The sequence below is a fragment of the Bufo bufo genome, chromosome 8 (assembly GCF_905171765.1).
Source record: "Bufo bufo chromosome 8, aBufBuf1.1, whole genome shotgun sequence".
Taxonomy (NCBI): Eukaryota; Metazoa; Chordata; class Amphibia; order Anura; family Bufonidae; genus Bufo; species Bufo bufo.
Window position 1 is genome coordinate 77439066 of NC_053396.1, and position 15002 is coordinate 77454067.

At 42.2% G+C, this 15002-nt stretch overlaps 1 protein-coding gene across 1 annotated transcript in view; it reads left to right on the forward strand.

The window, feature by feature from the left end:
* The window catches only part of AR (androgen receptor), a 1020941-nt gene that overhangs the window by 895227 nt on the left and 110712 nt on the right, over nt 1-15002 (forward strand). Inside the window, exon 5 of the mRNA XM_040406185.1 lies at nt 13726-13870. Within this exon, the coding sequence (XP_040262119.1) occupies nt 13726-13870 (145 nt within the window). The remainder of the gene's footprint in view (nt 1-13725; nt 13871-15002) is intronic.

Sequence of the window (15002 nt, forward strand, 5' to 3'; positions counted from 1 at the left end):
GACAGGGGGGTGATCAGGGAGTCTATATGGGGTGATCACCCCCCTGTCATTGATCCCCCCCCTGTAAGACTCCATTCAGACGTTCGTATGTGTTTTGCGGACCCGTGGATCCGCAAAACATGGACACCGCGGATCCGCAAAACACATACGGACGTCTGAATGGAACCTTACAGGGGGGTGATCAATGACATGGTGGTGATCACCCCATATAGACTCCCTGATCACCCCCCTGTCATTGATCACCCCCCTGTAAGGCTCCATTCAGAATTTTTTTTGGCACAAGTTAGCGGAAATAGATTTTTTTGTTTTTTCTTACAAAGTTTCATATTCCCCTAACTTGTGACAAAAAATAAAATCTCACATGAACTCACCATACCCGTCACGGAATCCAAATGCGTAATTTTTTTTAGACCTTTATGTTCCAGACTTCTTATCACACTTTAGGGCCCCTAAAATGCCAGGGCACTATAAATACCCCACATGTGACCCCATTTCGGAAATAAGACACCCCAAGGTATTCTCTTAGGGGCATATTGAGTCCATGAAAGATTGAACTTTTTGTCCCAAGTTAGCGGAAAGGGAGACTTTGTGAGAAAAAAAAAAAATCAATTTCCGCTAACTTGTGCCAAAAAAAAAAATCTTCTATGAACTCGCCATGCCCCTCATTGAATACTTTGGGGTGTCTTCTTTTTAAAATGGGGTCACATGTGGGGTATTTATACTGCCCTGGCATTTTAGGGGCCCTAAAGCTTGGAAGAAGTCTGGGATCCAAATGTCAAAAAATGCCCTCCTAAAAGGAATTTGGGCCCCTTTGCGCATCTAGGCTGCAAAAAAGTGTCACACATGTGGTATTGCCGTACTCAGGAGAAGTTGGGCAATGTGTTTTGGGGTGTCATTTTACATATACCCATGCTGGGTGAGATAAATATCTCGGTCAAATGCCAACTTTGTATAAAAAAATGGGAAAAGTTGTCTTTTAGGGCTCATTCAGACGGCCGTATGCTGTCCGCAAAAATACTGAATGCTATCCGTTTTTTTGCGGATCCGCAAAAAAACGGATCTGCAAAAAAACGGATAGCATTCAGTATTTTTGCGGACCCATAGACTTCAATGGGGCCATGTCCTGATTTTCACGGACAAGTATAGGACATGTTTCATTTTTTTTGCGGATCCGCAAAAAAACGGATAGCATTCAGTATTTTTGCGGACAGCATACGGCCGTCTGAATGAGCCCTTAGAGAGATATTTCTCTCACCCAGCATGGGTATATGTAAAAAGACACCCCAAAACACCGTACGGCGATACCACATGTGTGACACTTTTTTGCAGCCTAGGTGGACAAAGGGGCCAACATTCCAAAGAGCACCTTTAGGATTTCACAGGGCATTTTTTACACATTTTGATTTCAAACTACTTCTCACGCATTAGGTCCCCTAAAATGCCAGGGCAGTATAAATACCCCACAAGTGACCCCATTTTGGAAAGAAGACACCCCAAGGTATTCCGTGAGGGGCATGGCGAGTTCCTAGAATTTTTTATTTTTTTTCACAAGTTAGCGGAAAATGATTTATTTTTTTTTTCTTACAAAGTCTCATATTCCACTAACTTGTGACAAAAAATAAAAACTTCCATGAACTCACTATGCCCATCACGAAATACCTTAGGGTGTCTACTTTCCGAAATGGGGTCATTTGTGGGGTGTTTCTAATGTCTGGGCATTGTAGAACCTCAGGAAACATGACAGGTGCTCAGAAAGTCAGAGCTGCTTCAAAAAGCGGAAATTCACATTTTTGTACCATAGTTTGTAAACACTAACTTTTACCCAAACCAATAAATATACACTTATTTTTTTTTTTTATCAAAGACATGTAGAACAATAAATTTAGAGAAAAATGTATATAGAAATGTAGTTTTATTTGAAAAATTTTACAACTGAAAGTGAAAAATTTCATTTTTTTGCTAAACTTTAGGTAAATTTCGATTAATAACAAAAAAAGTAAAAATGTCAGCAGCAATGAAATACCACCAAATGAAAGCTCTATTAGTGAGAAGAAAAGGAGGTAAAATTCATTTGGGTGGTAAGTTGCATGACCGAGCAAAAAAACCGTGAAAGTAGTGTAGTGCAGAATTGTAAAGTGGTCTGGTCATTAAGGGTGTTTAAAGGGCTTCTGTCAGCCCACTAAACCGTTTTTTTTTGTTTACTATCAATCCCTACACTGCGAGCTCTGCATACATAAGTTAAATAATCATTTTTGTTCAGTAGAATTTAATAAAAAGCGATTTTTAAAATATGCAAATTACCTTGCTACCAGCAAGTAGGGTGGCTACTTGCTGGTAGCAGCCGCATCCTCCGACCCTAATGACGCCCCCTCCGCATTGTGATTGACAGGGCCAGGGAACGGAATCGTTCTCTGCTGGCCCTGCCTGTTAGCATTCAAAATCTGGCGCCTGCGCTGCGGCCGTACGTATCTTCAATCCGCGCAGGCGCACTGAGAGGCGGCCGCTCTCTCCTCAATTCGCCTGCGCCGGGTGTAGATGTGACGTCATCGGCGCAGGCGCATTGAGGATGGAGCGGCCGAGCGAGTGGCTGTCTCTCAGTGCGCCTGCGCAGATTAAAGATAGGTACGGCCGCGGCGCAGGCGCCAGATTTTGAATGCTAACAGGCAGGGCCAGCAGAGAACGATTCCGTTCCCTGGCCCTGTCAATCACAGTGCGGAGGGGGCGTCATTAGGGTCGGAGGATGCGGCTGCTACCAGCAAGTAGCCGCCCTACTTGCTGGTAGCAAGGTAATTTGCATATTTTAAAAATCGCTTTTTATCAAATTCTACTGAACAAAAATGATTATTTAACTTATGTATGCAGAGCTCGCAGTATAGGGATTATTAGTAAAAAAAACAAAAAAAAAACGGTTTAGTGGGCTGACAGAAGCCCTTTAAGCTAGGGGGGCTGAGGTGGTTAAGGACCTTGCCATTTTTCAGCTTAAGGACCAGGCCTTTTTTTTTTGGAAACTTGACGTGTTACTTTATGTGGTGATAACTTCAGAATGCTTTTACTTATCCAAGCCATTCTGAGATTGTTTTCTCGCAACACATTTTACTTCATGATAGTGAAAAAATTTTGTCAATATAAATCACCTTTATTTCTAAAAAAAATTCCAAAATTTACATAAAATTTGGAAAAATTAGCGATTTTCTAAATTTGAATTTCTCTGCTTTTAAGGCAGATAGTGAAACATCATAACATAGTTATTACCTTACATTCCCCATATCTCCACTTTCATGTTTGCATCATTTTGAAAATGTAATTTTATTTTTTAGGATCTTATAAAGCTTAGAATTTTAGAGGCAAATTTTAAATTTTTAAGAAAATTTCCAAAACCCACTTTTTAAGGACCACTTCAATTCTAAAGTCACTTTGTCAGGCTTACATAGTGGAAAACACCCATAAATGACGCCATTGTAGAAACTACACCCCTCAAGTTGTTCAAAATTGATTTTACTAACTTTTTTAACCCTTTAGGTGTTCCACAAGAATTAAAGGAAAAGGAGATGACATTTTTAAATTTCACTTTTTTGGCAGATTCTCCATTTTAATTCATTTTTTTCCCTGTAACACAGGAAAGGGTTAATGGCTAAATAAAACTCAATATTTATTACCCTGATTCTGCAGTTTACAGAAACACTCCATATGTGGTCATAAACTGCTGTACGGGAACATGGCAAAGCGCACAATCATATTTTTAAATCTCCATATTCAGAAAGCCAAATCTTTTTTTATTTTTTGGGTGATTGTCTTAGTTAGGATCTAGTTTTTTTGTGGGATGAGATGACTGTTTGATTGCTACTATTTTGGGGTACATAATACTTTTAGATCGTTTAGTATTACACTTTTTGGTATTATGGTGACAAAATAATGGATTATTTGGCATGGTTTTAATTTAATTTTTTTACTGTATTCACCAGACGGATTAGGTCATGTGATTTATTTTTTTATAGAGCAGGTCATTACGGACGCGGCGATACCTAATATGTCTGTTTTTTTTTTATATATATATATTTTGGTTTTAAACAATAAAAGCATTTTTGAAACAAAAAATGATGTTTTTATGTTTCTTTTTTCTGAAAGCCATATCTTTTAAATTTTTTGGCCGATTGTCTTATTTAGGGTCTTATTTTTTGTGGGATGAGATGATGGTTTGATTGGTATTATTTTTGGTTACATGTGCCTTTTTGATCGCTTGGTATTAAACTTTTTGTGACAAAAAATTTCTATTTTTATTTTTTTACATTGTCGACCAGACGGGGTGAATCATGGGATATTTTTATAGAGCAGTTTGTTACGGACGCGTTAATACTTAATGTATGTGTTTTATATTTTTTTTTATATTTTTTATATATGTCTCTTTTTATTGGGAATGTGCTTTTTTTATTTCACTTTAATTTTTTTTATTGTTAAAAACACTTTTATTTTTTATTTTTGTCCCACTATGGGACTTCAACATTTTAGGATTTGATCCCTGTTTCAATACAACACAATACATCAAGTATTCTCGTCCTAGGTTGGCAACCTGTAAAGGTAATGATTCCATTTACAGCCGGTACATCTGGTATAGTCCTGCAGACTGCTCCTGCAGGACATGTAAGCCACAGCATCAGTCGTACATGCTATGGTTTCCAAATCTCATAGATAATAGAACATAGAGAACATGCACACGAGTTGAACACGAGACATTTTACAATTTAATGAAAAAAATAACTCATTTAAATCTTGATGGCAACAACATCTCAAAAAGTTGGGACAGGGCCATGTTTTTCATTGTGTAGCATCCCCTCCTCTTTTAACAGTCTGTAAATGCCCAGAAAGTAAGGAGATGTTGCCCCATTCTTGTCTGATGTAGGATTCTAGTTGTTCAACAGTCCTGGGTCTCCTGATTTTTTCATTTCATGATGCAGCAAAGGTTTTCTGTTAGTGAAAGGTCTGGACTGCAGACTCTTCTTTTTTAAATATATGCTGTTCTGATTAATGCAGTATATGATTTAGCATTGTCATTAGTGATGAGTGGTACGAGCTTCGAATACCTGATCCAAAGTTGCTTCACTCAAAACTTTGGATTAATGCTGCACGGAGATCCATCTCCGTACAGCATTAAAATGTGGGGCCTCCGATGAGGCAAAGTCAGTTATTCCCGAAATCTCGCAAAAATTTGTGAATAACTTTGGTGTTTGATTTTCAAACTAAAGAAACACATCTGAACTTGACTTCAGTTTCGATTGGTACTTTGGGAATAACTGACCGCCTCATTGGAGGCCAAGCATTTTAATGCTGTACGGAGACGGGCTTCGGGAGCGCAGTGCTCCTGGGGGAAGACCTCTCAGATTCCATTGTCGCAATTGACTACGGCATCTGAGAGGTTAAATGCCCAGGACTTGCTGATTACATACATTGTCTCAAGTGTCTGCTGTGTAAAAGAAACTGAGCATGTGCCATGTTTTAAGACCCAAATTCTGACGTACATATATGGCGGTGTTTAGCAACGGGTTAAACATTTTTACAGAATTTTTGGTGATATATTTTATTTTCCATGTCAATATTAGAGATGAACGTATCATCTATAAATTAATCAGATTTGTTACAAATTTTGAAAAAATTCTGCTGCCAAATGAATCATAAGATTTTGGCGATTTGCTTTGCACAAACCACTCAAAACATTGCCCACAACATTTTGCTGTAAAAATTAGTGGCAAACAGGGCAGGAAGGAAACAGACGGAGGATGACAGAGACTGACAGACATACAGTCTGTAAGCTAATCAGGGAACAGGATTTTGAAATGGCCTTCAGCTCTATGTTATGTGTAAGCCACAGATGCCATTCTGAGTGCAGTTTACAATTTGATAAGATGAACACTACTCATAAAAAGTTAGGGATATTTGGCTTTCGGGTAAAATTTGTGGAAAACTTAAAAAGTTCACGTTACAGTGATATTATGTCATGAAAGTAGGGCATTTGCTGTGCTAGGAGTTAGTAATCCTCTGGGAGGCACGGGCAGGAGCAGCAATATGCGCTCCTGCCCGTACTCCCTGCTTATGCAGCTCCATTCATAAGTTTCACAGTCCGTACTCCGTACACTGCTGAGTTGTCAGCAGTGTACAAAGAACTGAGTTTTAAGCACACAGGTAATGGTGCGCTTTAGGGAGGTAAAAGTATAATAAAAATACTAAATTAATTAATAAAGTAGATTATAAAAAGTTTTATTAGGGCATTAGGGACATCCTATTAAGATTTTACACAAAAGTTTAGTTACTCTTTAAGCAGCACTACCGTTAGGTCCAATTTGGATAGTCCATGAAGTGAAGGTGCCAGCAGTGTTAGGCGTTAGCCCAGCAGGTCCCTGATAATCAAGGATTTGGGAGAAATACTGCAGCACTCGATGTCTTTAAAGCAATTCCTAATTTATTCACCAAGAATGTGACGTTTCGACTACAATGAGTCTTCTGCTTGAAAAAGACTCATTGTATTCGAAACGTTGCATTCTTGGTGAATAAATTAGGAATTGCATTCAATATATCGAGTGCTGCAGTATTTCTCCCAAAACCTTGATGGCCTATCCTCAGGATAGGTCATCCATAACAGATTAGTGGAGGTCTGACTCTTGGCATCCCTGCCGATCAGCTGTCAACTGAAGAGAACTCCATGCTCCTGTGAGTGCTGAATCCACATCATTGTTTACTTGCCTGCTATTGACATTGCAGTGGCGAGCAGGTGTAATTACAGGTACTCCACTTGAATGGGATGGGAGCGTAACAACAACTGCTGCTTCCCATTCAAGTGAATAGGACAGATGATCCGTAATTACACTGCTCTCCAATGGCAAGCAAGTAAACTGTAAAGAGAATGTAGCGCTGACATTCTATTAAAAAAGCTGATCAGTGGGAGTGCTGGGACGATAGATCATCAATATTGGAAACCAGACAAATCTTTTAAATTCAATGCATTATGTTGTTTTGTAAATCAAGCATTTACATTTAAATCATTATGCTGTTGCATTAATATACCAGAGAAATTTAACGATATATACTGTTGTATTAATATACCACTTAAATTGAATGCATTATACTGTTGCGTTAATAAAAAGAAAAAATTAATGGCCGAGCTCACCTGCAAATACAATGGAGGCACGGGTATTGCCAGGAACAGCAGAAATCCAACGAAGAAAGATATGTAATGAACCCAGCTTCCAAAAAATGTAAAAAAACAGCCCTGTTTTTTACATTTTTTGGAAGTTGGGTTCATTACATATCTTTCACTGTTGTGTTAATATACCAGAGAAATGTATATGTATATATTGTTGTAATGACTATAGATAGGGACAGACGAGGACAGTTAGTTCCTGAACTAGATCCTAGCCCGATTTCCCGACCTCCTTGCAGCATAAGCCCTAAACAGCAGAACTGCAACTGGACGACAAACAACAACACACAATATGGACCAACACAAAAGCAGAGTCATATGAAATGAGTTAGAACCAGATGGGCTAAGCATTACCAAAACGCGAGACACAGGAAGGTCACGAAACCAAGCCGAGATCAGAAGCATGGGATATCAAGCAGAAAATAAGGAACCAGGAACAACGCTAGTGAGGCAAATAGGACTATCACTATCAATGGTTACATGACAATAGGGGATTTAAATTGAGAGCCAGGCCCCCTGACCAGAACCTGATTCGTCCGGTGATCTGACTGTCCTATAGGTCAGACTAGACATCAAACACAAAAGGTAATTGGGCAGCTGGGCTGTCATTCAGCCCACTGCCTGTCTGCCCCAGTGCATGCATACTGCGGGGAACATGGCTCAGCAGCGCATCTTTTCCAGGGCGTCCATGCTGAAGCTGAGGATTCCGCCGTAGGAGCCCGGACAGGTACATTTATTACAATTGTTGCATTAATATACCAGTTAAATTCAATGCACTGGTGTCATGCCCCACTCTGACGATGTGCGGAGGTCAGCCAGGATTGCAGCACGAGTCTAGTATTTGTTTTGATGCTGTGCTGGATCCGCCTCGCATCAGGTGCACTGGGTGGAGTCATTAGTTTAAATGGTCTCCAGCTAAAGTGCTCTGAGCGGATTATACTGTTCATTAGTGTCTGGGAAGTTTGGAAGGAAGGTTGGCTGTTTGTTCCTGCTCTCAGCAGATAAGTGTCTTTTTTTGTTTGGTTGTTTATGTCATCTTACCCATCCAGGTTCTGTGCGAGCTGGCTGCTCCTTTCTCCCCACTTCACCATCTCAGGGAGTTCAGGGTTCTGTTAGTTTAGGCTGGTGGACACAGCAAATCTACCATCAAGGTTTGTCTGTGGGCTGAGCATTGCAGGGAAAGAGGTCAGGGATAAATTAGGAGGTGACCCTTCCCCTGTCTCTCGTCCAGAGCCTGGTTGGTGTGTTGTCTGTTTAGCTGTGCACGTCTGCCGTGACATTATAATCCGCCATACTGTGACTGCCATTGCTCAGCGTTTATGTGATGGCGTCAATTGATGCACTGGTTGACCGCATGCAGGGTTTGTCCCTGGAGGTTGCGGATCTACGTAGTACGGTTACACAGTGTCAGAGGGTGTTGGCTTCAGGTACAGGTCAAATTGTTGGGGAGCCTAAAGTCGCTCTTCCGGAGAAATTTGCAGGGGGTACTGATGATTTTTTCCGTTTCAAGGAATCATGTAAGTTGTACTTTCGATTGTGCCCATTTTCATCAGGTAATGAGGATCAGAGGGTGGGTATCGTCATGTCTTTGCTGAAAGGGGACGCGCAATCCTGGGATTTTTCCCTGCCGCCCGGTTCTCTGGCTCTCCGGTCGGTGGAGGAATTTTTTAAAGCCCTGGGATTGATTTACGATGACCCAGATCGTGTTTCGATGGCAGAGTCAAAATTACGTAACTTACTACAGGGTAAACATACTGCTGAGGTTTACTGCACAGAGTTTAGGAGGTGGGCTACTGAGTCAGGGTGGAACGACCCCGCGTTACGTAGCCAGTTTTGTCAGGGGTTATCTGAAAGGTTGAAGGATGCTCTGGCTTTTCATGAATACCCAGATACTTTGGAAAATGCAATGTCTTTGGCGATACGTTTGGATAGACGTATCAGAGAGAGGTGTATGGGTCCCTCTGTGCAGGGGATTCCTCCCGCGTGTGGTTTTGTTTCACCAGCTGCCCAGGGAGATATTGCTTGTTATTCTGGAGTAGGAGAAGAACCCATGCAGTTAGGTCAGATATCTTTCCATTCGGATAGTAGAGACTTTCGTAAAGCGCACAATTTATGTTTCTTTTGTGGAAAGAGGGGTCATTTTGTTTTTTCTTGTCCGTATGTTGAATCACAGGGGAAAGTGATAAAGAAAAAAGAAAAAGAAAAAAAAACCTCCCTCACACTTGGTAGTATGAATGGTGTGGTAGAGCAGACTGGTATGCAAGTTCCCTGCAGTTCCCGTTTTCTCCTTTCAGCTATGGTGGCGCTAGAGTCTCGAAATGTGTTTGTTGTTTTTCTTGATTGTGGTGCTGGGGTAAATTTAATTGACTTTCTGTTTCTTGAGGGTTTGGGACTAAGTATTTGCACGTTAGAGAACGAGATTCGTGTTTTTGCCATTGATTCTTCCCCTCTTTCTCAAGGGAGCCTTACTCACGTTGTTCATGATATTCATTTAAGGGTGGGTGATTCACATGCTGAGATTATTTCCTGTTTCGTCATGAAGGATTTGCCAGCTCCAATAGTTTAGGGGTTGCCATGGGTGTCTAAACATAACCCAATTATAGACTGGCAGGCGAGACAAATCATTGGTTGGAGCAAGTTTTTTTCGGATAATTGTCTTGTCACATCTATTTCTGAAGTGTCCGTTACGGCCTTGCCTCAGTATCTCTCAGATTTTTCGGACGTGTTTGCGGAGGGTGGGGCTCAGGAATTGCCCCCTCATCGTGACTATGATTGTCCTGTGAATCTCATTCCGGGGGCTAAGTTGCCCAAGTCTCGGCTCTACAACCTCTCTCAACCCGAGAGAGAGATCATGCGAAAGTATGTCGCCGAGAGTTTGGCAAAGGGTCATATTAGACCATCTAAGTCTCCAGTGGCTGTAGGTTTGTTCTTCGTAAAGAAGAAAGATGGATCACTGAGACCGTGTTTGGATTTCCAGGAGCTGAATCGTATTACAGTCCGGGATCCATATCCCCTGCCTTTGATCTCTGATCTTTTTGATCAGATTGTTGGAGCCAAGGTGTTCTCCAAGTTGGATTTGAGAGGAGCATACAATCTGATCAGGATCAAGGAGGGGGATGAGTGGAAAACGGCCTTCAATACGCACGAGGGTCATTTTGAGAACCTGGTAATGCCTTTTGGGTTGACGAATGCGCCAGCGGTATTTCATCGATTCGTCAATGATATTTTTCATCATTTGGTGGGGAGGTTCGTAGTAGTCTACCTTGATGACATTTTTATTTATTCTCCTGATCTGAAGACCCATCAGGATCATGTGAGACGGGTTTTGACGATCCTGCGGGAGAATAAGTTATACGCCAAATTGGAGAAATGTTTGTTTGCGGTGCAAGAGCTTCCATTTTTGGAATACATGCTTTCTGATTCTGGTTTTCGTATGGACCCCGAAAAGGTCCGGGCGGTTCTGGAGTGGGATTGACCGGAGAATCAGAAAGCTTTGATGCGATTTTTGGGGTTTACGAATTATTATAGAAAATTTATTTTGAATTATTCCACGTTAGTCAAACCTCTTACTGATATGACCAAGAAGGGCGCTGATGTCTCTGTCTGGTCGGATGAGGCATTGCAGGCCTTTTCGGCTATTAAGGAGCGTTTTGCGTCTGCTCCCATTCTGGTGCAGCCGGATGTATCTCAGCCATTCGCGGTCGAGGTTGATGCATCAGAGGTGGGGGTTGGGGCGGTGCTTTCGCAGGGTCCTTCTCCTGGCAAGTGGGTCCCGTGTGCCTTCTTCTCCAGGAAGCTCTCGGTCGCCGAGAGGAATTATGATGTTGGAGATAGGGAGTTGTTGGCGATCAAGTTGGCCTTTGAAGAATGGCGTCACTGGTTAGAGGGGGCTTCTCACCCCGTTACTGTGTATACAGACCATAAGAATTTGGCTTACCTGCAATCTGCCAAGCGTCTGAACCCTAGACAGGCCAGATGGTCATTGTTTTTTACCAGGTTCAATCTCGTGGTTACCTTTCGCCCAGGGGTCAAGAACGTCAAGGCAGATGCCTTGTCTCACAGCTTCCCTGGGGGAGGTGATTCAGAAGATCCAGCGCTGATTTTGGCGGATGGAGTGGTGGTCTCCGCTCTGTACCCTGAATTGGAGATGGAGGTGTTGGGAGCTCAGGAGGGGGCTCCTGGTTCGTGTCCCCCAGGGAGGTTGTTTGTTCCTGAGGGCCTACGATACAAGGTGTTCAAGGAGCATCACGATACTGTTCTCGCTGGACATCCTGGTGGTAAGTCCACCTGTGATCTGGTGTCCCGGAGGTTCTGGTGGCCAGGTTTGCGTAAGAGTATTGAGAATTACGTGGCAGCTTGTGAAACCTGCGCTCGGTCTAAGGTTGCTCATACTCGACCGCCTGGTTCACTTCTTCCATTGTCTATTCCATCTCGTCCTTGGACACATTTGTCCATGGACTTTATTACGGACCTACCGAGTTCCTCCGGGAGAACAGTGATTTTGGTGGTAGTCGATCGTTTCAGTAAAATGGCTCACTTTATACCACTAACAGGTCTGCCTAACGCTAAGACTCTGGCGCAGATTTTTGTGGATAATATTGTTAAATTGCACGGTATTCCTTCGGATATTGTCTCTGATAGGGGCACGCAGTTTGTCTCCAGGTTTTGGAGGGCGTTCTGCTCTCGACTTGGCATTCAACTTTCTTTCTCGTCGGCTTTTCATCCACAGTCGAATGGTCAGACGGAGCGTACCAAGCAAAACCTGGAGACCTACTTGAGGTGCTTTGTGGCTGAGAATCAGGAGGACTGGTCCTCATTCTTGCCCTTAGCAGAATATGCATTGAATAACCGTAGGCAGGAGTCCACGGGTAAGTCGCCATTTTTTGGCGCATACGGTTTCCATCCTCAGTTTGGTACCTTTTCTGGGTCTGGTTCCTCGGGGATGCCAGAGGAGGAGAGATTCTCTTCTGCCTTATCCTCTATCTGGCGGGGGATTCAAGGGAATTTGGAGAGGATGGGTGAGAGGTATAAACGAATGGCTGACAGGAGACGTGTGACTGGTCCGGACCTGTGTGTGGGTGATTTGGTGTGGTTGTCCACTAGGAATATCAAGTTGAGAATGCCATCTTGGAAAATGGGTCCAAGATTTGTTGGTCCATATAAGATTTCTGCTGTGATCAATCCTGTGGCATTTCGACTTGATCTGCCGCAGACTTGGAGGATCCACGATGTCTTCCGCAAGTCTTTACTAAAAAAGTATGTTAAACCGGTGGTACCATCGCCATTGCCTCCTCCTCCTGTTCTGGTCGAGGGAAACTTGGAGTTCGAGATCTCCAGGATTCTCGACTCGAGAGTTCTGCGGGGTTCCCTCCAGTACCTGGTTCACTGGAGGGGATACGGTCCTGAGGAGAGGATGTGGGTTTCGGCGTCAGATGTCAATGCCAGCCGTCTGGTGAGGGTCTTTCATAGGTCCCATCCAGATAAGGTTGGTCCAGGGTGTCCGGAGGTCACCCGTAAAAGGGGGGGTACTGTCATTCCCCACTTTGACGATGTGCGGAGGTCAGCCAGGATTGCAGCACGAGTCTAGTATTTGTTTTGATGCTGTGCTGGATCCGCCTCGCATCAGGTGTACTGGGTGGAGTCATTAGTTTAAATGGTCTCCAGCTAAAGTGCTCTGAGCGGATTATACTGTTCATTAGTGTCTGGGAAGTTTGGAAGGAAGGTTGGCTGTTTGTTCCTGCTCTCAGCAGATAAGTTTCTTTTCTTGTTTGGTTGTTTATGTCATCTTACCCATCCAGGTTCTGTGCGAGCTGGCTGCTCCTTTCTCCCCACTTCACCACCTCAGGGAGTTCAGGGTTCTGTTAGTTTAGGCTGGTGGACACAGCAAATCTACCATCAAGGTTTGTCTGTGGGCTGAGCATTGCAGGGAAAGAGGTCAGGGATAAATTAGGAGGTGACCCTTCCCCTGTCTCTCGTCCAGAGTCTGGTTGGTGTGTTGTCTGTTTAACTGTGCACGTCCGCCGTGACAACTGGACTGCATCAATACCAATACCATTGTCAATTGCCAATTGTCAACTTTACTGCAGTTATCTGCTTATCATTACAGGCAGGATTAAAATGACAAGTATATACATAATCAAGCCATTCACACCCATTCACATATGATATCACCTATCTTATCTACATCTTCCTGACTTATGTACACAGGTCACTGGGCATGCCTAGACAACTCCCCTATAGAAGTCTCTGTTAACATAATCAGAAATGAAAAACTAATTAGAAAAAAAAGATACATCTCACTTTCTGGTTTTAACAAGTATAAAAAAATGATAGGTGACCAATTTCCTTCAATATTACATGGCTACTGATATAGCACTGCAATTTGTCTTGTTTCTGGGGACTTTTAGAAATGCAGGCTTCTCACAGTGAGCACAGTTTGGACTTTGGTTCTCCATCTCAGCCCAGAATTGCAGAATGGAATTGACTTGTAATTGTTGTTAACAACAAGATATTATGTGTTTCTTTATATATTTTAGGTTTCCGTAACCTGCATGTAAGTGACCAAATGACAGTCATACAATACTCCTGGATGGGCCTTATGATCTTTGCCATGGGATGGAGGTCCTTTAAAAATGTCAACTCAAGAATGCTTTACTTTGCACCAGATCTGGTGTTCAATGAGTGAGTACGCAGTTTCCCAGCATTGTGGCATTAAGAGAAACGTTGTGTATCTGTCGTGCATCCCATGACTGTGTTTATTGTCTTTTAAGGTAAAATAAACCTTTTCTATAAACAGGCATTTCTTTTCTTCTCTCCGGTTTTATGTTATTGCCAGAGTAAAGATTAATTGAAATTATGTTCCAGCAATCAGGTGTTTGCCAGTCAAAACCATTTACCGCTGTAATGACTTCCCACAAAGAGCTAGCATGCTCTCTCCTGACTCTATCTTGTTCCTTAATGTACTCTTTCAGAAATCTGTATCTTATTAAGAATCTTTGAGCCCACGTGTAAAGATTGGATGAAAATGAAAACAGTTATCAATAACAACTTAACCTTCATGGAAACCATTTAAATGCCTTCTCTTTTTATAGGTTGCTCAATTCACAAGACATCAAACCCATCTACAGTATTCTTGTAGGATTTGATTCTATTACTGTGCCAAATATTCAGTCCTTGTATTTAATAAGCCTCTTTCAGCATGGTCAACCCTATTTAAACCAGGCATACTGCCTGGTATGATTGATCACGCTGATTAAAACCTTTCTTTTGTCTGTATGTTAAACAGCTGCAGAGATATCTTCATTTTTTTCATACACAAATGAGGACATTGGAGCACCAATGGGTGCGGCTAAAATCCTTGAAGCTTTTGTAACACCCCTGTACTCTGTACACTCCCCCTTGATTAATGGTCCTTTAGATCAGAATGCTGAGGGCAGAGCTGTCTCATGTCCTAGAGCTGTATCATAGCATTTATATATCATATACACAACTTACTGTAGCCTTACCAAATTGAGCATAGATGTTTTTTATGCTTAGAAAGCTAATACATATTACTGGTTTATTCACAGGGAAAGTATATGTTTATAAAGATGAGAGACGGCACTCACCGGTAAGAGTCCAAATATTACTTTATTCATCCGTGTAGATATGAACCCAAAAACAGGCAGTAAGGGTGCAGGGCGCTACACAGGCATCAACATCAACAGCATGTGATGCCTGTGTAGCGCCCTGCACCCTTACTGCCTGTTTTTGTGTCCGAATCTACACGGATGAATAAAGTAATATTTGGACTCTTACCAGTGAGTGCCGTCTC